General features: G+C 43.0%; 2 protein-coding genes across 4 annotated transcripts in view; one reads left to right on the forward strand and one right to left on the reverse strand.

Moving 5' to 3' along the window:
* LOC134543382 (uncharacterized) overlaps positions 1 to 2,408 on the forward strand; it is a 35,883-nt gene extending 33,475 nt beyond the window's left edge. Inside the window, exon 3 of the mRNA XM_063388365.1 lies at positions 1,703 to 2,408. Coding sequence (XP_063244435.1) covers positions 1,703 to 2,408 — 706 coding nt within the window. The remainder of the gene's footprint in view (positions 1 to 1,702) is intronic.
* LOC134527272 (frizzled-2) overlaps positions 1 to 23,000 on the reverse strand; it is a 735,576-nt gene that overhangs the window by 384,158 nt on the left and 328,418 nt on the right. The window lies entirely within an intron of this gene.

A 23,000-nucleotide genomic window follows, 5' to 3' on the forward strand; every position in this document is an offset into this window, starting at 1 on the left:
ATCTTCGATTACGTAAATTCCAGCGGCCATTGTGGATTACGTCACTTCCGGTGACAAAAACACCTCAAAAGGCCTCATTATACACAAAATACCCCTTTTTGAATTATAACGTCACGTTCACCATTTTTTCTAGAACTTTCCGCTCTTTCCATCCTGTACGTTGCACCTTTCGTTATGGCATCATCGAACACCCCACTCCTATGCGTTACACTTTTTTTTACTCCACCAGCTTAATAATAGATTTATTACCAAAATAAATAATAAAAAATAATTATTAAAATTATACAGGCGTCGTCTGCTGGAGGCAACCATCTTGTTTAGTAGAGTCCACCATCTTGATTTCATCTGATGGATATCACCATCGATTGTCAGTATCTAAAGTACGTCAATGCATGTAAGGTCGAGTTTCTATTCCCTACCAGTAGTGTTATAAACCATATAGACAAAAAATCCACAAAATCCACACTCAATTCAAACATAATCCACAGAAAATCCACAAAAATCCGCAAAATCCACAGTAATTTTGTTTAAGACTACCATTTCTTCTTAAAGACATAATAATTTATGTTGTTTATATGAATAGTCTGAGATATATGCTATCATATATCAAATGAATCATCTCATCGTTGCGGATGTGATGGTTATAATAATAATACTTAATAACGTTTCTTCCAAAAACGTTTTCAGAGTCCACACTCACAAGTAAGAATCTCTTCTAAGCACTAGCTCCATACATAATCTAAACACAAGCCACACTCAATCCACAACCAATCCACATTCAATCCACACATAATTCACAAAAAATCCACAAAATCACACCATTTTGTTTAGTATGGTGGTTGCGACCACTATTTTTTCTTAAAGACATAATCGATTATGATAATTATATGCATAGTCTGAGATATGTTATCTTATATAAAATTAATCGTCTCATAGTTGTGGATGCGATGTTATAATAATAATAATACTTAATATATTTTCTTCCGACAAATATTAATTTATTTACCCCATCTTAGTCGTAAAGGGAACAGAAAATATTTAGAGTCAAAACCCACAAATAATTATCTCTTCTAAGCATGATCATGTTTGCGTATTCGTTTTCAAAAGTTGCATGGAAGCAGATATTTTAAAAGCTAAGTAAGACCAAAAACAGTAATTAGCCTTATCTTGCCAGAAGCAAAGCAGAGTGGCGCAGTTGTGGTGTGCACTGACTAAAGTGCACACCAAAAGCTGCGCTGCTCTGCTGGTACTAATTTAACAGGGAGGATTCAATAGTAAATTTGACTGCGGTTGGCGTGTCATATGAGGAAACTGAGGGCATTGACGAGATACGGAAAAAAACTTGCCTTACTGGTTAAGAGGGAGCGGGCTACTTTAGGTGAATTTTAAAGTGAATATTTCACGAGTGCTACCCAGGAGAAAAATAGTTTATCAGACTTGGTAAAAATTAAGATGCTTTGGAAAAGCCTCATTTTAAGATCATAAATCATGAGTTGAAAGATAATTTAATGAGCGGGTGCTGGAGAGCGCAGTAGAACCTATGCTTATCGGCAATGAAACAGAGCTGTCCGTCGCGCACGAACAACGATGTCCCTGCCGGCAGTGTGCTCCGAGCAGCCACCAGGCCGCCACCTCACTGGTGGTGCGCCGCTCGCGTTGTCCGCGTGGCACGATGTCCCTGCCTGCGGTGTGCTCCGAGCAGCCACCAGGCCGCCACCTCACTGGTGGTGCGCCGCTCGCGCTGTCCGCGTGGCACGATGTCCCTGCCTGCGGTGTGCTCCGAGCAGCCACCAGGCCGCCACCTCACTGGTGGTGCGCCGCTCGCGCTGTCCGCGTGGCACGATGTCCCTGCCTACGGTGTGCTCCGAGCAGCCACCAGGCCGCCACCTCACTGGTGGTGCGCCGCTCGCGCTGTCCGCGTGGCACGATGTCCCTGCCTGCGGTGTGCTCCGAGCAGCCACCAGGCCGCCACCTCACTGGTGGTGCGCCGCTCGCGCTGTCCGCGTGGCATGATGTCCCTGCCTGCGGTGTGCTCCGAGCAGCCACCAGGCCGCCACCTCACTGGTGGTGCGCCGCTCGCGCTGTCCGCGTGGCACGATGTCCCTGCCTGCGGTGTGCTCCGAGCAGCCACCAGGCCGCCACCTCACTGGTGGTGCGCCGCTCGCGCTGTCCGCGTGGCACGATGTCCCTGCCTACGGTGTGCTCCGAGCAGCCACCAGGCCGCCACCTCACTGGTGGTGCGCCGCTCGCGCTGTCCGCGTGGCACGATGTCCCTGCCTGCGGTGTGCTCCGAGCAGCCACCAGGCGGCCACCTCACTGGTGGTGCGCCGCTCGCGCTGTCCGCGTGGCACGATGTCCCTGCCTGCGGTGTGCTCCGAGCAGCCACCAGGCCGCCACCTCACTGGTAGTGCGCCGCTCGCGCTGTCCGCGTGGCACGATGTCCCTGCCTGCGGTGTGCTCCGAGCAGCCACCAGGCCGCCACCTCACTGGTGGTGCGCCGCTCGCGCTGTCCGCGTGGCACGATGTCCCTGCCTGCGGTGTGCTCCGAGCAGCCACCAGGCCGCCACCTCACTGGTGGTGCGCCGCTCGCGCTGTCCGCGTGGCACGATGTCCCTGCCTGCGGTGTGCTCCGAGCAGCCACCAGGCCGCCACCTCACTGGTGGTGCGCCGCTCGCGCTGTCCGCGTGGCACGATGTCCCTGCCTGCGGTGTGCTCCGAGCAGCCACCAGGCCGCCACCTCACTGGTGGTGCGCCGCTCGCGCTGTCCGCGTGGCACGATGTCCCTGCCTGCGGTGTGCTCCGAGCAGCCACCAGGCCGCCACCTCACTGGTGGTGCGCCGCTCGCGCTGTCCGCGTGGCACGATGTCCCTGCCTGCGGTGTGCTCCGAGCAGCCACCAGGCCGCCACCTCACTGGTGGTGCGCCGCTCGCGCTGTCCACGTGGCACGATGTCCCTGACTGCGGTGTGCTCCGAGCAGCCACCAGGCCGCCACCTCACTGGTGGTGCGCCGCTCGCGCTGTCCGCGTGGCACGATGTCCCTGCCTACGGTGTGCTCCGAGCAGCCACCAGGCCGCCACCTCACTGGTGGTGCGCCGCTCGCGTTGTCCGCGTGGCACGATGTCCCTGCCGGCAGTGTGCTCCGAGCAGCCACCAGGCCGCCACCTCACTGGTGGTGCGCCGCTCGCGCTGTCCGCGTGGCACGATGTCCCTGACTGCGGTGTGCTTCGAGCAGCCACCAGGCCGCCACCTCACTGGTGGTGCGCCGCTCGCGCTGTCCGCGTGGCACGATGTCCCTGCCGGCAGTGTGCTCCGAGCAGCCACCAGGCCGCCACCTCACTGGTGGTGCGCCGCTCGCGCTGTCCGCGTGGCACGATGTCCCTGCCGGCAGTGTGCTCCGAGCAGCCACCAGGCCGCCACCTCACTGGTGGTGCGCCGCTCGCGCTGTCCGCGTGGCACGATGTCCCTGCCTGCGGTGTGCTCCGAGCAGCCACCAGGCCGCCCCCTCACTGGTGGTGCGCCGCTCGCGCTGTCCGCGTGGCACGATGTCCCTGCCTGCGGTGTGCTCCGAGCAGCCACCAGGCCGCCACCTCACTGGTGGTGCGCCGCTCGCGCTGTCCGCGTGGCACGATGTCCCTGCCTGCGGTGTGCTCCGAGCAGCCACCAGGCCGCCACCTCACTGGTGATGCGCCGCTCGCGCTGTCCGCGTGGCATGATGTCCCTGCCTGCGGTGTGGTCCGAGCAGCCACCAGGCCGCCACCTCACTGGTGGTGCGCCGCTCGCGCTGTCCGCGTGGCATGATGTCCCTGCCTGCGGTGTGCTCCGAGCAGCCACCAGGCCGCCACCTCACTGGTGGTGCGCCGCTCGCGCTGTACGCGTGGCACGATGTCCCTGCCGGCAGTGTGCTCCGAGCAGCCACCAGGCCGCCACCTCACTGGTGGTGCGCCGCTCGCGCTGTCCGCGTGGCACGATGTCAGGGTGGATCACCACTTGAAGCTTTCATTGGGAATTTTTTCCAGAGCCTGTACCAAAATATCGTTATCGTTGAAAACGCTTTGTATTTTTTGAACTATCTGGCTCTGAACTCCTTGAACGATTCAAAAACGTCGCTCTAATTGCCCTTCCTAATCGCAAAAAAAATAAATTTGTAAAAACTGTGGCTGCCCATTTGACACGGGACAATGTGAACATATTATATGTTAAACCTGCCCTTGTTTAGTAAATGTTGGAAGAAAGCACAGCATGGAAATACTCTATCATCCCCTAAAGATGTCATGTGGAAGAACCGGTTGTATTTTCTTATATTATTTTAAAAAAACTGCGATTCGTCTGTGCTACATGAAAATAATTCTTTCAATGGTTTTGCTGGCTTCTCTAACCGTGGGGTTACTACTTTTTTCTCTAGAACATCATATTCCAGCCGACTCCTGATTATGAGGCAAGCCAGGATAAGTTTCCAGGCTCCAGGATCGGAATGGCACATCGAAGTTCTTGCCATTTTCTATGTTCTTCAACATCTTGACTCGCTCAACGGTGCTCACTTGGATGTGGGGCAGCATCCACTCGATAGACTGTAGTGTTAGCGAGACATCTTGAGGGTTTTCTGCAGCGGCGACAATTGCATTAATGTGCGTGTTGGCTAGAAGCAGTACGAGCTCTTGTTTCGAATTAATGATTATATGCTTGTAGTCCTCAGCGAATCCAAGAAGCATGGACAGAGGAACACAAACTTCGAACTTCCCTTCGGCATAAACCGGATGCTTATATTCATCCTCGAGAGCCCAACCGGCCATCTTTGCAGCAGACAGTTCATTTGGCGTGAGCGAAAGGTAATTTTTTATAGCAGATGTTATGCCTACATCTCTCGTCTGGTCTACCTCGACGCCATTGAGTACATATGTAATGCGCTCGATTAGGTGAAGAATACCATTGCAGGATATTGATGTCGTTGTCGGATGCGTACCATCTGCTTTCGTAAGCGTGCCTCTTATATGTAGAAATGACTGCGAAGGTAAAGTACAAATATCCTGGTGCTGTACTGCAATGCGTACTTCCGATGGTACTGCGTACGGTCCGAGCAGGAAAGGCTGGTACTCGTGCAATTCCATTTTCGTAATGCTGTCATCAAAAATGACCGGATCTTCCACGTTGAGGATTTCGTCTTCCATATTTATTCGGCACTTGTCCAATACTGAAAAGATACTTTATGTTGTCAGGTGTTAACGCACCAATGTCTGGTAGAGAACTGTTCTTATTCACGGCAATACGATTTCTTTTATAATTGTTCGGTGTTACGAACTTTATGCCCATCGCTTCAAGTGCAGACGTAATGTAATTTCTTCGTCTTGAAAATTCACCAATCGTCCTCGCTGGTCAACGATTCGGACGACGACTTCGTGTGCGCACTTCACGACGACTGGAACGTAAATGATACTTTGCGGTACTTCGACCAGTTTATATCCTGGCGGGACCATCGGCGAAAACTCGTGCAGCATGTTGCTTAGTCTTCCGTTGAGATACGTTCCACTAGCCAAATTACAGTTTATTCTTATGACATTCACAGGTAAAATGTTTACTGCGCGCGTAGATTCGTACGTTCTTCCTGTATCATAAACCTTTGATTCGAATCCGAGCATCGTACCTATGGTCCCAGGTTTCGTAAAGTCGACATTTTCACTGCATGTTAGAATACTTTTTTGAGTGTTTGGATTTCCACGCAGTTGAAAGTCTTCATCCTGTGGTAACATATCCCTGATGTAATTTGCAATGTAGTCAATTTCATAAGAGCCAACAGGTAACCGTATTTCATGAGCGGTCCCATCGCTTTTCAGGAAGCAGATCTTGCAGTTTTCCTCGTCAATGTTCGGTATGGCATTATACGTTTGAAAATCTACGAGTCCGATACACCATTCTCCGTCTAAATCCAGAGGCGGGAAATGAACCGCCCGCAGCTCAGATGCGTGACCTGTCAAGGTAAGTGTTATCGACATGACTAATAAATTATCATCACTGCACAACCTTTAAGTAGCAATTTTTATTTGTCAGCTAATTTTTGTTTGTTAAAAAGCGAAGACACAAGTGTCCGCAATTTGTTTGATTAGGCTTCTGTTCCGTTTCGTAATTGTAAAACATCGTAGTGGACCGGCCCAGGTACTGTCGCAGTTCGGGCGGAGGACGTAAATTACCGAAACTGTCGTAGTAAGTAGCTTTTTTTCCAGACTTTATGTACGCCACCTAGTGCGTGCCGCGACCCGCCGACGTGTCTAAATTAATTATGGCGCACTCACGTGTCTTTGGCTTCCTGGGCAAAGTGTCTCGCATAAACACGCCGCGGAAATTTGGTATTTTAAGTTTGCGTGCGTACTTTATTAAATCTACGTTGGTGAGCGGACGTTTCGGCAAAGAACTTAGGATTTTTTCATTCGTTTCTTCCTCATGCCTCGTCCTGTCTTGTGAGGTTGCAAGTAGAGTCCTGCGCCGTTTTTTTTACCGATGGCAATGGCTTCCATGCTGGCATTGTGTCGCTGTGCTTCTTTTAACTGCTTGCGCTCATTCTTCGAAGTGTTGACTGCCCGCACTATACCGCTCGTTGCACCGATGAGGCCGCCGAGAGCACCCAATGCAGGCAAAAGCAAAGGAAGAAATCCTCCTATAATCTTCCTGTCGAGAGTCTGTAATTTTTGCTTGGCTTTTTGCACGCCTGCACCGATCTTGCGTTTGGTCTTGCGTGAGTTAGTCTTTGACTTGATGGAGCTGGTTCGACGAGCACCCAGTCCTAATTTCGTCTTTGCCTTCATGATCTTAGATACGCCCCACGCTGCGATTTTCTCTCCTAGTCCCGCGTTCGACGATTTCCTTATTTCCTCGGCTTCCTGTGCCAATATCTCGTCGGCCCGGTGCCTGGATTCCAGATCCTTGCTTAATGAATATGCGATATCGTGCTGCTTGCACTTTTCGTCGAGAGAATTAATGCCCACGTCACCGCGAGCTAACCTTTTCGCTAGTTTAGTGCCGGGGCCGCAGAATCTGTAGCCGGGAATGTGTAGCTCGAATGGCAGATTGTTTATCAGCGAGTTCACGAGTCCTGCACCGATGTGTTTTTTGTTCTTACCTCCTCGAGTCATTACGCACAACTGACCAGAAAGTATAAATGTGTTTGATTTTATACAATTACTTTTGTACAATGCAGGTCGTCAAGCAAGACGTGTGTTTGCCCGTACGCATTACGCAAGACGATGTATTTAGTGCGCGTGAATCACGACATGGCTTACTGTTGCCTTCCGCCGTACGTTGCATCATAGCAGGACCGTCAAACTGCGGTAAAACGTGCGTTTTACTGAGTTTACTGGAGGAGCCAAACGGTCTTCGGTTCGAGAACGTTTACTTGTATTCCAAGTCGTTGCAACAGCCAAAGTACCAGCGCCTAGCAACTGTTCTACGCTCGGTGGATGGTCTGGAGTATTTTCCGTTTAGCGATAATACCGATGTTGTACCTCCAAGCGAAGCAAAAGCCAATTCCGTGTTTGTTTTCGACGATGTAATGTGCGAGAAACAAGGCATAATACAAGAGTACTTTTCCATGGGCAGACACGCCAAGGTAGACTGCGTATACCTGTGTCAGACATACAGTCGTATTCCAAAACATCTCCTACGAGACAACGCAAATGTCATAGTTTTGTTTCGCATGGACGAACTTAATTTATGCCACGCTTATGATGATCATGTAAACACCGACATGACATTCCAGGAATTCAAAGACATGTGCTCCTTGTGTTGGAAAGAAGAACATGGATTCCTAGTTATAGTCAAAGACTGGCCTCTATATAAGGGCAGGTACAGACGAGGTTTCGATCAGTTTATCGCCAAACATGAGTCATAGCATTTCGAAATTCGGCCTTAGCAGTCGAGACTTACGTACTTCTCTCAAGTCTCATGACGACGTTATCCAAAAATACATTTCGCTACTGGCTCAAAAAGTAGACGGGGTGAAAAAGGAATTACTTGAGTACCTCGTAGCAATAGACCAGCGCGTGGAAGCTTCGGATTCTCGCATTCGCGACATGATCGAAGTATCGAATGCACAAAGACGTGACGATCTGAGGACTTTTCAAAGTAGTGTGAAAGCATCACTATCTCAATCGTCAACAAATTCAGATTTGGCCAAACACAAGAAAGAAGTTTCTGCGAACGAATGAAAAAGTATATAAGGAGGTCTTGCAATAAGTTTTCAGCCAGTACAATGTCGGACCTGGCCAGTGACCTTCATCGAGCTATACAGTCTGTTCGCGAAAAATATTTACTTGCTAGACGAACCAGACTTGCACGTGAGATGGAAAATGAGGAGATATTTAAACCAATCACTAGTCGCCTCGACGAACTTAAAAACGAGGAAGAACCAGCTTTCATTGTGAAGACAGAAGTTGAAGAATAAATGCCAACTGTAAAGAAGAGAAAGTATGAACCAGATCGAGAAGAAGAGGACTTAACGAGTACAGAGTCCATGCACAAGAAAAAAATACCGAAAAAGGGACATCAAGTTAATGCAATGGTCCGACCATACCTGATATCGTTTACGAGCCGGAATAATGACACGACCTACGGAGTGTACAGAAAACCTAATAAGTGGTTCCTCGGTGCTAAAGAAATAGACTTTCTACCAGGAAATATCGTGCGCGTAGCAGAGTTCAAAACGCGCGGGACTCCGGCTCTGTACGAATTGCTGTTTCGCAGGGAGCCTAAAGGATATTCTCACAACGACTTACAAGAGTACAAAAAACTGCTAGAGCTAACCAATGCACATTTTCGCGATAACGATCCAGATAGTGGTGTAATAAAGACGTAGATCATGAAAAAATCGACATTCTCGCTAATCTCTTCAGTGAAGTAACAATACATGGCGAAGGTTTAAAAAAGCTAGAAAGTGGTCAGACATTTGACTATGTATATTAGGACGATCCCAATGAATTAGTTGATCGGCTTAGAATTCTACATGCTTCGCTTAGTGTAGGAAACTATTCGCACATCAGCGAAATAGTCTCCATACTTGAAGAACTGAAGGAAGCCGGCTACATACAATGAGTCGAACCGGAATCGCTCGCGAACTTCATGCTCCTGATAGACGGAAATATCTTTGTCGCAAAGTCATGGTTCGTGGAATTGACGATTTATTCCAGGCGGACCTTGTTGATATGATACCGTATTCCCGATTGAATAAAGGTTTCAAGTACATGTTGACAGTCATTGATGTTTATAGCAAGTTCGCTTGGGCGAGACCTGTAAAATCAAAGACTGCAACTGATGTAGCCAAGGCCATGAACAATATTTTGCGTGATGGACGTGTACCGTCGCACCTGCAAACGGACCTCGGGAAAGAATTCTACAATGCAACCTTCAAGGCTTTGATGAAGAAGTATGGCATCAAACACTACTCTACATTTAGTAACGTCAAAGCCTCCGTTGTCGAAAGGTTTAACAGAACTTTGCGTTCGAAGATGTGGCGGCAGTTCACGGCTAACGGAAATTACAAGTGGCTTGACATCTTGCCGAAACTAATAAGCGAGTATAATTCCACGGTGCATTCTACCACGAAAATGAAGCCAAAGGACGTAACGGACAATCTCCTGCTTCAAACAGTGTTTTCCAACACGAAGAAGAAAGATCCACGAAAGCGTAAAGCTAACGTCGGTGACATTGTGCGAATCTCCAAGCAGAAAGGTATCTTCGAGAAAGGTTTCACTGCGAACTGGAGTCCCGAACTTTTCCGTGTGACACATGTTCGTGAATCAGAGCCTAGGACCTACTACCTCGAAGATTTGGACCACAAACCTATCCATGGCGGCTTCTATGCCGAAGAGATTCAGCCTACGTTGTATCCCGATACGTACTTGTTGGAGAAGATTATAAAACGAAGAAATGGACTGTCCTATGTCAAGTGGTGGGGCTTTCCACCTCGCTTTAATACGTGGGTGGCAGATGCAGACGTCGAGAAATCCACAAGACTTTAGTAATTTGTCAGTGCTTTTTGTACTTGTAGTAGTGTAGTATGTATGTAATAAAAGTTTTTTTAAAAGAACTTGTGGTGTTTTTTATTTTCTCAAACCTGCCACTTTAGTGGTACTTTTTTAAATATTAAAGTTGGTTTATATCGGCTAGGGATCGAACCAAGGACGGGAATAGATATAATCAATCAGAATTCTAATAAGTTAATTTTTTGATGAATTTTGGAATTATTCCTGATTTTCTAACATAAAAATTGCGGATTTTAAAGATGGCGACCGTAATGTAAATTGCAACGGTTACGACTTAATACAAGTTGGCGGTTCTGTCTCGAACAGGAATTGCTATTATTACTTTAAATTAAAAAAAAATTCAAGTCCGAATATGCATGTTATTTTTTTATATACCTTATTTAATTCTCAGTCTGGTAAATGTCTCGATAGCCAAGCGGTTAAAGGCGTATGTTTTCCAACCTAGCGATCAGAGCTTCGCTGGTTCGAATCACAGCGCTTCCAATGTATTTTGCATAAAAAAATTAATTTGATATGTCGATAAGGACCATAATAGCTCTGGTAGGTAATGAAACATCGACCTTATGTGATGAGACAGAGTGACGCTGGTGCTATCTAGGAACAAACAGCAGAAACAAAGTCGACGGTATTCAAGATGGCGGCCTCCAGTGGAACAGAAAAAAAATCAAGAGCACCGCTGGCGCTATCTAGGAACAAACAAAAGAAATAAAGACGACGGTATCCAAGATGGCGGCCTCCAGTGGAACAGAAAAAAATCAAGAGCGATGCTGGCGCTATCTAGGAACAAACAACAGAATCAAAGTCGACGGTATTCAAGATGGCGGCCTCCAGCAGAACAGAAAAAATCAATATAATGACAGAGACGAAAATTTCATCATAATGAGTGGGGCGCTCGATTTAAAGATGGCGGATTTTAAATTGGCGACCGTGATTTACTTGTCCCGTTATGCTGTGTCCCGTTACGCAGTGTCCCGTTACGCTTATTGTACATGGCGGATCCAAAATGGCGGATCCAAGATGGCGGATCCAAAATGACCGCCGTTATCTACTTGTCCCGTTATGTTATGTCCCGTTACGATGTGTCCCATTACGCTGTGTCCCGTTATGCTTATCCAAGATGGCCGCCGGGGTCAAGGTCAAAGGTCAAGGTCACAACCATCAAAGATGGCCTCCGTGACGTCAAAATCCAAGATGGCTGACCGACAATCTTCAATCCACCGCCTGGCGCCTGTTTCCGGAGGAACCAAACTATACTACTGTAAATACACAGTTTTCTCAATCACCACCAACCCCAATCAACTTCCCGTTGGGGTGGTAAATACCCCTTTGTCTCCATGTGGTAGTAAGGGAGTTTAGTCGCGGTGGGTGGTTGTGGGTATTTGTGGGTGTCGAAAATGTTAAAACATATATTTCTGTCCTTTTCTAACACATGAGGACTTCTTAAAAGATCTCAAAATTTCTTGGATGGTCTAGAAAGTTCCAAAATTTGTAAAATGGTTATAGTTGATCTGGAATGTTCTATAAAGTTATAGAAATATCTGGAACGATCTAGAAAATTCTAGAATGAGTTTAAACTATTATAATCGATATAGAATGTTTGAGAAAGTTCTACAAATTTCTAGCTTCATCTAGAAAGTTCCAAAATGTCCAAAACTGTTATTATCGTGTTAGAATGTTCAAAAACGTTCTAGAAATTTTCCGAATGATCTGGAATGTTCCAAAACGAGTACAATTTATTATTATCTATTTAGAATGATCGAGAAAGTTCTAGAAATTTTCCGAATGATCTGGAAAGTTCCAAAATGAGCGTAATTGATTATGATCGATGGAGAAAGTTCGAGAAAGATCTAGAAATTATTAGAATGATCTAGAAAAGTTTAAAATGAGTTCAATTTATTATAAGCGATTATAAATGTTCGAGAAAGTTCTTAAAATTTTTTTTGGATTGATCTGGAAAGTTCCAAAATGTGTACGATTGCTATTATTGATCTAAAAGAACCAAATCGAAGTGATGTACACCTAAATATTCTAGAGTTATATGGTACTGGAAATTTCGGTGTCTGGTGGTATATAAACCGAAATTCAGTGACTTTTTGTCAGTTCAATCGTGATTGCAGTCGATTAAAGATCAATTGGAATCACGAGTAAACAGCTACAAAAAAAATTCGCGTGATTTTCACAAGTAAAAAAGAACAAACTATTTGAATGTTATAAACTGTTCTTATACTTGAAATTTCGGTCTCTAATGGTATATAAACCGAAATGCAGTGACATTTCGTCAGTTTTATCATTGTAACAATCAAGAGATTTATTTTGTGTAACTTTATTACATATAGCTATACAAAATGCCAACGCGGAAAAAAGTATTTACCAAATCTAAAGTGTATTCACAAAGAATAAAAGTAACACGTCAAAATGAAACAGAAGAACAAAGAGAAAAACGGCTTTCAAATATTCGTCAAGGAGTGAAAAGACTTAGAGAAAATCAAACCGAAGAAGAAAGAGCACGCACTAACGAAGAAACCTGATCCCGAGTCAAATCGATTCAAAATCGTCAGTCTGCTGACCAACGTGAATTGGAAAAGAGAAAAAGTAAAGCAACAATGGTCACTCTACGCCAACAACGAGCTGCTACACATGAGAGTTAAAACTTCAGGCATTCCATTATGATTGACAAAAAAAATATAGTGACCATCCAAATATTGTCATCGGAAAAATGGATACGATATGCGAGTATTGTCATGCACGGAAATTCAAGGGAGAAACTGCTGGTATGTGCTGCTCAAGTGGTAAATTCAATTTACCAGCATTAAATTTACCACCACCAGAAATACTCGCATATATGAATGGAGAATCACCAGATTCCAATCATTTTCTACAAAATATACGTCGGTACAACTGTTGTTTTCAAATGACTTCATTTGGAGCTACTTTAATACGCCAGGAAGAAAATTTCAGTCCATTTTTCAAGGTTCAAGGTCAAATTTATCACCGAGTAGGGTCACTCATGCCGATGTCTAACGAGACTCCAAAGTTTCTTCAAGTATACTTTATTGGTGACGAAGACCTTGAAATATATCAACGTTGCTCTCACATTCAGGGACTACAACGAGACATTATTCAAAAATTACAACGTCTACTTCATAATCATAATCAACTAATCAATGTGTTTAAAACTTCTTTAGACCAAATGGCTGTAGACAATTATAATATTGTCATTCGCGCAGATAAACGACCAGCCGGCCAACACGAACGAAGGTTCAATGCACCTCAAACGAACGAAGTTGCTGTAGTAATTGTTGTTAACGAATATAGTCGTCTTGATATTATTATCCAACGCCGAAGTAATCAATTGCAACGTATTGCTGAAACACATCATAGTTATGATGCACTACAGTATTCGCTAATTTTTTTGGCAAGGTGAGGATGGTTATCACTTTAATATTCAACAAATCGATCCAGCTACAGATGTCGAAACTAACAAAAAAATCTATGCTTATCGAATTATGACAAGAAATGGTGAATATAACCATATTTTACATTGTCGGCAATTGTTTCAGCAGTTTATTGTAGATATGTATGCTAAAATTGAGATGGAAAGATTAGAATTTATTCGCCATAAACAACCAAAGTTGCGTTCGGATGAATACATTCATTTGAAAGATGCTATGATGAATGATGGAAACGTCGATAACATGGGAAAATTGGTCATCTTGCCATCTACGTTTACTGGAAGTCCACGTCACATGCATGAATATGCTCAAGATGCGATAACTTGTGTCAGAAAGCACGGCCGACCAGATTTATTTATACCATTTACATGTAATTCTTCATGGGTGGAAATAAAAAACGAATTACAATATGGACAGGCGACCAGTGATCGACATGATATTGTTGTCCGAGTTTTTCGTCAAAAACAAATTAAATTTATTGACGCCATCGTAAAAAAATCAAATATTTGGTGCTGTTACCTGCTGGATGTTTTCAATTGAATGGCAGAAACGTGGATTGCCACATTCTCACAATTTAATTTGGTTTCAAAATAGAATTCAACCGAATCAAATAGATGATATCATCAAGGCTGAGTTTCCAAACCCGGAAGAAGATCCTGATCTTTATAATATAATAGTGAAAAACATGGTTCATGGCCCATGTGGTGAACTAAATAGAAGTTCCCCGTGCATGAAAGATGGAAAATGTACGAAACGTTATCCGAATCCACTTTTGAACGAAACAGTCACCGGCGAAGACGGATATCCGAAATACAGACGTCGACCACCAGAACAAGACGGATTTACAGCTAAAATTAAAGTACTAGGCAATGAAGAAATTCAAATTAACAATCAATTGGTAGTTCCATACAATCCACTTTAATCCAAAATGTTTAATGCCCATATCAATGTTGAATACTGTAGTTTTGTCAAATCGATTAAATATGTGTGCAAATATATTAATAAAGGCAGTGATATGGCTGTTTTTACGGTAACCAAAGAAAACCAACATGATGAGATGGTACAGTATCAAATGGGTCGTTACATGAATACCAACGAAGCGATTTGACGAATTTTAAGTTTTCCAATTCACGATCGAGATCCGCCGATTCTCCATTAATCCATCCACTTAGAAAATGGACAACGTGTGTTTTTCACTACAGAAACGGCACAAAAAGTTGCGACAGAACCACCAACACGAACAACTTTAACAGCGTTTTTCGAATTATGCCAGAAAGATCCATTTGCTAAGACTTTTCTTTATTCAGAAGTACCAAGCTATTATACATGGAATACAACAAGTAAACAATTTAATCCTCGAAAACGTGGAATGCCAGTAGAAGGACATGATGGAGTATTCAAGAGTAACACAATAGGACGAGTCTACACAGTGCATCCAAAAAACGCTGAATGTTTCTATCTAAATTTATTACTACACACTATTCGTGGCCCAACGTGTTTTGAAGACCTAAAAACTATCAATGGTTACACTTGTGAAACATATCGAGTGGCATGTCAAATATTAGGTCTACTAGAAAACGATAATCATTGGGAGTTAGCTATGAACGAAGCAGTCCAAATGGCAACAGAGAATCAAATTCGTGAGCTATTTGCAATTATATTAACTACATGTAATCATTCTAATCCAAATCGACTATGGCTTAAATATCGAGAACATATGAGCGATGACATCTTGGCTGAACTACGACGACAAAACCCGGACTTAGAAGTTTATTTCAATGAAGAAATTCTTAACCAAGCTTTGATATTGATAGAAGATAAATGTTTAACAATATCTAACCAAACGTTAGTACAACTAGGTGTTCAATCTCCTAAACGAATTCATTTGGATGCTATGAACAGTGAATTTTTAAAAGAAACAAATTATAATATCGACTAATTGGGGCTTTACATCCAACACAACAAACCCTTATTAATTCCTAGTCAAAAACAGGCATATGATATAATAATGGATTATTATAGAAAACAGCAAGGTGGCATAATATTTTTAGACGCACCTGGCGGCCCCGGGAAAACATTTTTGATCAATTTAATCCTAGCTGAAATCCGTGCAAATAAAGAAATTGTTCTCGCCCTAGCATCGTTGGGGATAGCGGCTACGCTCATGGATGGTGGACGAACAGCGCATTCTGGTTTGAAATTACCATTAAATGTAGCTGACTATGAATTTCCGGTATGTGACATCACAAAATCATCAACACGTAGACAAATATTGAAACAGTGCAAAGCCATTATATGGGACGAAAGCACAATGGCCCATAGAAAATCACTAGAAGCACTCAATAGAACACTTCAAGATTTACGCGATAGCACGAATATAATGGGAGGTGTGTTGTTAATACTATCAGGTGATTTTCGTCAAACGCTTCCTGTCATTCCCAAATCGACGCCGGCAGATGAAATTAATGCTTGTTTAAAGAAATGGTCCATATGGGAACACGTAAAAATAATCAAATTAACAACGAACATGAGGGCGCAGATTTCAGGAGATGAAAAGGCACAAGAATTTTCTGAAAAACTTTTACAGATAGGAGAAGGCACCTATCCAATAGACGAAAATACTGGTCAAATAACATTAACTAATTAGTAATGTAATGTTGTTGAAACACCTGAACAACTTATTAATGAAGTATATCCAAATATTGTAGAAAATTATACCAATTCAGAATGGTTACGCGACCGAATTATTCTAGCCACGAAGAACGACATTGTTAACGACATCAACAACATCATCCAGGAAATAATTCCGGCGGAAGAGAAAATTTACATGTCAATGTATACAATGATTGATGAGCTGGAAAGCATCAATTTTCCTACTGAATTTTTAAATTCGTTAAATGTTCCAGGAATGCCATTATACTGTCTTAAATTAAAAATTGGTTCACTAGTTATTTTATTACGAAATCTGAACGCCGAAACTGTGTAATGGTACGAGACTCTGCATCAAACAGTTACAAAATAACGTCATTGAAGCCAGTATAATGACTGGTAAAGAAAAAGGAAAGATAGTATTTATACCCCGGATACCTTTAATATAAAATGGATTGCCCTTTACTTTTAAACGCTTACAATTCCCGGCAGGGGCGCAACAACTAAATTTCCAAAGGGGGGGAAATATACCTTTTTATCCAATGGAGTGAACTTTGTATTTAATAGTATTATAGCAATACGATCATTAAATTAAATAAATTCATATATATTAGCTTAAAGCACAATTAGTATAATCCAGTAATCTGTAACTTGAAAAAAAAATACTGCTAAGTTTTGAATCACCGTCTAATAGTTATTAACTGCGCACCATAACCACTACGCTACGAAAGCTGACAAAGGCTCTTGAGGAGAATATATTATTGTGGTGATACCAGTATCCGTAGGTTTTTCAAAACTTGAAATTACTGTTTAATATGACTATTTGAGTTTATCAATTATATATTTTGGGTAGTTACACTATCATAAAAGCTTCATTTGACAGAACAATACGTTTGGTATGTTCCATACTTTGTATAACTATACATGGGTATATATTCATACATGTGAGTCCGCTATCTTCATGTGAAAATTTCGTTTCGTGCTGCACGTGTATCGTCAAATTTCACTACCATCATTTTTCCATAACGCGTTTACAGAAGTATAAAAAAACCGAAAAAAATAGGGGTGAAGGAACAGCTGACATGGCAACACTGCTTTCGGTCCCGAGTTTTTCTAAAGACGAGTAGATGGTTCCTAATTCTCTACTCCCTCCCACAAAAAAAAAAAAACAAAAAAAAACACTCTCTCCTACCACAAGCACACCAAATCATCTCTCCCTCCACAAACCATTCCTGTTATGGCCCACTTGTTTGTTTCCTTCCCCGCTGGTGCTAATGCTCCTGGGATCTGAACTGACGTCTTGTCCGCCTGTCACTTAGTGAGCACACCCTGCAATTAGCCTTGCGCCGCGCCAGCGACGGTCACACTCTGTGTCCTCTTGCAGTCACACACTATATCCTCGTGGACGGCCGCACACTGTGTTTTTCAGTACATGGTTACCCATAGTGTGTCCATGAACGGTCTAAAATTTGTCCTCATGGATGGTCGAACGCAGGCTTCAGTCGAGCGCCGCACACTACATTATTAGATACAGTTGAAATGGACTCACTTGAAGGTCGGACCTTAGCGTTTTTGGGACTAGTGTTACCAAAATGACGACTGATTTGTATACAGCAAGGATACATTATGGCATTACAACATGCGGCATGGGCCTCCCACTGTATTTTATTTCTAAACTAGCTTTATCCCGTGGCTTCTCTCGCGTTGATGTCCTTAAATAAGTACCAAAGATCATTGCAAATAAAATAAAATAATATGGCGATTGGTTTTTAATTGCGTGACTGGGATCATCAGTATTTAAAAATTCTAACATACACTTTAGCTTAAAAAACTGAAAACATGCTTTATTGAAATATGTTTCAAAATCACAAAAATTGAATAATTTAAATAGGTACTAACATTTTATAAAGTTAAAAGTATTAACGTATAATAAATTATTTTTTCTTTAAAAGAACTTAAATCAGAGTATTATTCTAAGATGAATCTTCTGTATACTATGTTATATGTTTTTTTCTGGCGGTGCATATATGCGCAGATTTCTGGGCATTGGACACACGCGAACAGGCTACATATAGTTGGCCATGGGAAAAGTATGGCTTTTCCTAATTCTCTCCTGCTACTTGCAATGTTTGCCCTTGCGCTTTGTTGATGATAACAAAAAACTAAGCCTGACGAGAAACTGAACTCTTTTGAATTGGAACGGTAGATCAGTGGGGATAATGGGAATTCGAGGTATGATAACACTTTCTCCTTTACCGACACCTGTGTGGCAAAAAGTATATTCTGCCCCAATTGTGTGATCCGAAGCCACGTTCCATTACATAGTCGAGGACCATCCAGATTTCACATAAGCATAACTTTTAAATTTAGTTTCGTTTGAAGTTTATGTGAGGGCACACCCGATAGTTCAAGTGAATTAAAAAAAACTCCGCAGTACATGAAGTGTTTTGTTCTGTATCCATGATTGTATCTATTTACAAATACTCCTTTATTTCCTCTTGCACATCTTTTAAAATATAAGTGTTGATTTAATTAACGATATAATTTGTTGTCGCCAATATCGCTCTTCCGCACAACCACTGATCACTATTCAAATTTTGTTGCAACTCCGGGAAAACTTGAGTAATAGGATGCACTAATAAATTACGAAATTCTCTTGAAAGAAAAATATAATCTTCATTATCAACGTCCAGACAACCATTGACGAAGAAATTAAACAGACACCTAACCTCAAAAATTAAAAAAGTTTTAGTATTACTTGTCGGTGAGAGAAAAATAAAATTTAATAGTGAATCGTCCGCCGGTATTACAGTATTACATTGCGAAAACTAGTCAGAAAAAAGAGAAAACGTGTTGTTAAAAATTTACCGAAAATTTTTTTAAAATTGTTTTCATATAGTTTAATTTTTAATAAAAAATAAACAAAAATTATTAAAGTTGGAAAAACAACCTGATACGAACAAAAATATTTTCCAGCTAGCAGAGAGAATGAAATCGACACTTGCTGAACAAGATAACACACATTTCCTTGTTTATAGTGATCAGTAAGTAATAAGAATTCGCCTATGGTCGGCGTTATGGATCTATGGAATCATCACCGGCAATGACTTTGGAATTCTCGTGAAACAGAAATCAAGGTGGCTGTTCAGGGAACCAAACCCGACATAAGAGTGCAGTGTTTTTTTTTCATTGCGTCACTCCTCTCAGTGAGGGGAAAATACACAGTAGCAGTCACTGACTACAGCTTTTGGTAAAATTTGAAAACCTTTTAGGAAACACGACGGCTTAGGCACGGTAACGTCCACTGTGATTGCCACTTGTGAACATTCAGGGTTTCGTACCTAGGAATCGAACCTACATTGATTTGATTGGTATTATTCCCATGTCCACATCGGCAGCTTGTAGTGTCTGCGGAAGACGCGCGAAGCTCGTACGAAGAATGTCAAATGCTTGTCGCTGGGGTGTTTCCCCCGCGGCAAGTGCGAACGGCGGCCGCTCCAAGCAGTAGCGCCGAGCGCTAGTATACAGCCTGAGCCCACACGTCATCACCGACACGGCAAACTCTGCACTACAAGTACGAAACTACTGCGAATTATTGAAACTCGATTGGGAATCACATGATAAGGTTTTTTAACAGCTATCATTCAGTCAGTTTATAAAAGTTTTAAAGCAAGGTTTTATGTAAAAATGTGTGGTTTATGGATTGGGATACTTATAGATTACCACCTATTCATAGTCCCTCTGATAGATATAGTTTTCCCTATGCAACTCTTACATTAACCGATTGCATTTCACTCGGTGCTTAATAGTTAACGGTCACAAAGTACAGTTATACACATATCATGTACCCATGTAACAAGAACATGGATACAGAAACCTTGAAGGATGACAGATAGAAAATTTATATATATATATGTATATACATACACACACTATTATCTTTATAGTATATTTGTAGTGTTATTTGTAGACGAGGGAATCGTTCTAACGAATAGACAATAAAGAAATATTTTCTCTCGCAGCGCATCATATCGCACCAGCAGCACTTCCTTCCAAGGCTAAGAGAAGTGCGGTAATCCCCGGGTTATCGCCTGCACACAGCAAACCCAGTGCACAGTGTCATCATTGAACATATACAATGTTCAGTGGTGTCAGGGAGGCTGTCTGCCTGGCGGCTGGTAGGGGCTCGGCTGATGGGTGGCAACCAGGATTATCTCACAATGTCTTAGGACACATGGAAATGCAGTACCTTGTTAAGCTCTGTAATGATTGCTTTAGTGGCAAGCACGTGTAAGTATAATTTTCCTAGACTGCTTTTAAACTTTCTTTGCAACTTTAAAAACCTTAAAAAGCGTTCTTTTTTTTAATATAAAGAACTAATGAGACTGTATTTAAAAGATAATGTCCAATATCAACTTAAATATTTATAAAATGCACTATAATTTGGTTTTAATAAACATAAAAGTATTGAACAACTTATTACGAACGCTGGGCTGCAGGTAAACACTCAAAAGTGAATAATTAAATTAAGGCCTTGGAAGCGTCAGCCCAGAAAACAAAACAATAACAACAATAATCACAGAGGTGCCCAGACGTCGTATAAAATAATTTTATTTATAACCTCCTAGCAACTCTAGTAAGCTATGTGGATCGGGGATGAATACTAATGAAATAACAAGACTGATGGTTTGATTTATATAAGAGCCCTTTTACTTAACTAATTTACTTTTGTTTTTATCTTTTAATTACATTGGTATTAAAACATGTTGATTACAAAATGGAGGGGCAACAAAATACATATAAAAGTAACACCATAATACCTCTTGAATTTAATACTGGTTTTAAGTGAGCTCGCAGGCTCAAAAAAAAAACACAATTACATTGAAATTTAATTATGTCCTGTGTCCTGGCACCGGAGGTTTCGGCAGATTAACGTCCAGAAGAAATCATTCGGAGTAGAAACTTGGAGATAAACTCGGAGTTAAACTTGGAGTGGAGCTTGCAGCTAATTTTGGAACTTGGAGCTCATTCTGGAGGCTGATTTTGGAGGCTGATTTTGGAGCTAAACTTGGAGCTAAACTTGGAGGCTGATTTTGGAGGCTGATTTTGGACCTCAAATTTGGACCCCGCCTGCAACCAAAGTCCCAAATTACTTAGACTGGTTAACAGGCGGCTAAGCCTGGGCAAGACTATGCCCAGTGAAAGGCAAAAAAAAAAGGGGGGGGGAGGTAGGGATGAGGACCACTTACCCAAAACAGCGGGGTGAAGTTCATGTCGGCTGCCTCCAGGAGCAGGGAAAGCAGCTCGCGGCACGGAAGTTCTCGATAATCATGATTAGAGAAAATGAAATAATTTAGATTAACAAAAAAATACTATTGCGGGCAGCAAAATTTAAAAATTAGAAAATTGAGGCCTCTATGCCTTGACGTTGGCGACTACATGACGTAGTGTCGCGTCTTGGAGATAAACTTCGGAGATTAACTCTCGCGGATCGCGATGCGTGGTCCGCACAGACGAGATGCTGCCCGCCGAATCTTCAAAAAAATGGCGTCGGGCCACCTAATTAAAGTAAGCAACTGCCCCTAGCCAAAGAAGGGGGGGTGGTGATTGCCCGAAGGTGTCCGGAGATGCCCGAAGGGGCGAAGCAGACTGCAACCTGTTCGCTGCGCTCTCACACGAGTCGTAGGCGAACTAAAATCGCAATCGCACTGCGACTGCTGCCAAGGTCGATTGTGACAAGCTGTCTCTTATGGGAAGTATGAGTATTGCACTCTGGCGGGCAAGACGAGAACCTCCCTGGAGGGTCACAGAAACATCCGCTAGAGTGCAGTGGGCGCGCTCGTGACCAGCGCTCAGAGCAGGGTTAGGAATTTTTCCCGCCGCTAGACTTCGCTGAGGGCTCTGTTTGACAAGTGGGAATGTCCTTGGGGAGGCAATGTCCCCGCCTGGGTTCACTGGGGGTCGATGCTCCGGGTTGTAGTTCCCGTGAAGCCACCGGTGGGTGATGAGGGGAGGGGGGTTTAAATTTGCTAAGTCGCCTGGGAAAGGCGTCATGTGGACCGTCCCGAGGCTTCGCCGCTGGCTGTAACTTGGTCCAGAGGCGTGCTGGCAAAACCCTTACGTATGCTTGCCTCCGAGAAATGAAAGTTGCTAGCAGTGGGGTTGGGGTAGCGTTCGCTAACGCGAAAGTCGTTCTGTTACATAGGGAAAACGTGACGCGAACCGCGGCCGGGATGCTGCGATCGCAAATCGTCAGGAAACAGTATCTAATTGAAGCCTGCGAACAAGCGCAGGTGCACTGGGTTGCACATGATTACGTCGGAGTGTACAGTAATGGAAACAAAATTTAATAAAATAAAAATTACAAATTTATTATTTGGTTTTCTTCTTTAAAAATTAAAAATTAAATTTAAATTCGTACATTTGTGCCTGAAAGTGGCACTGAAACGGCACAAACTTTCATCTTCGGAAAATAAATTATACAAGAAAGAAAGTAACGTTTGAAAGGTAATAACGAATTATTAAATGAAACTTATAAACTGAAAGTTTTTGATATCCGAATAGATTTTTTAAAAACTTTTCTTAAAAAAACATGTTCAAAATTATTAAAACCATTCTTCAATGGGCATTTACAAGGTGCATTAAATTAAATAGAACGGCCAGCATTCAGTAAGAATTTTATCGTGCGCACGCCCATCCTCAAGAACTCAGACGAATTTTGATGTACTGATAGCCGTCTGGCAGGAATTGGCTGTTACGGTATTGATAGTAGTGTTGCAGCTATTGGCTGTTACTGTACTGAAAGCAGTGCGGCAGAAACCAATTTGTCCTGTGTTGAGAGCAGTGTGTCAAGAACTGGCTGTTAATGTACTGA

This window comes from Bacillus rossius, chromosome 1 (genome assembly GCF_032445375.1).
Source record: "Bacillus rossius redtenbacheri isolate Brsri chromosome 1, Brsri_v3, whole genome shotgun sequence".
Lineage (NCBI taxonomy): Eukaryota > Metazoa > Arthropoda > Insecta > Phasmatodea > Bacillidae > Bacillus > Bacillus rossius.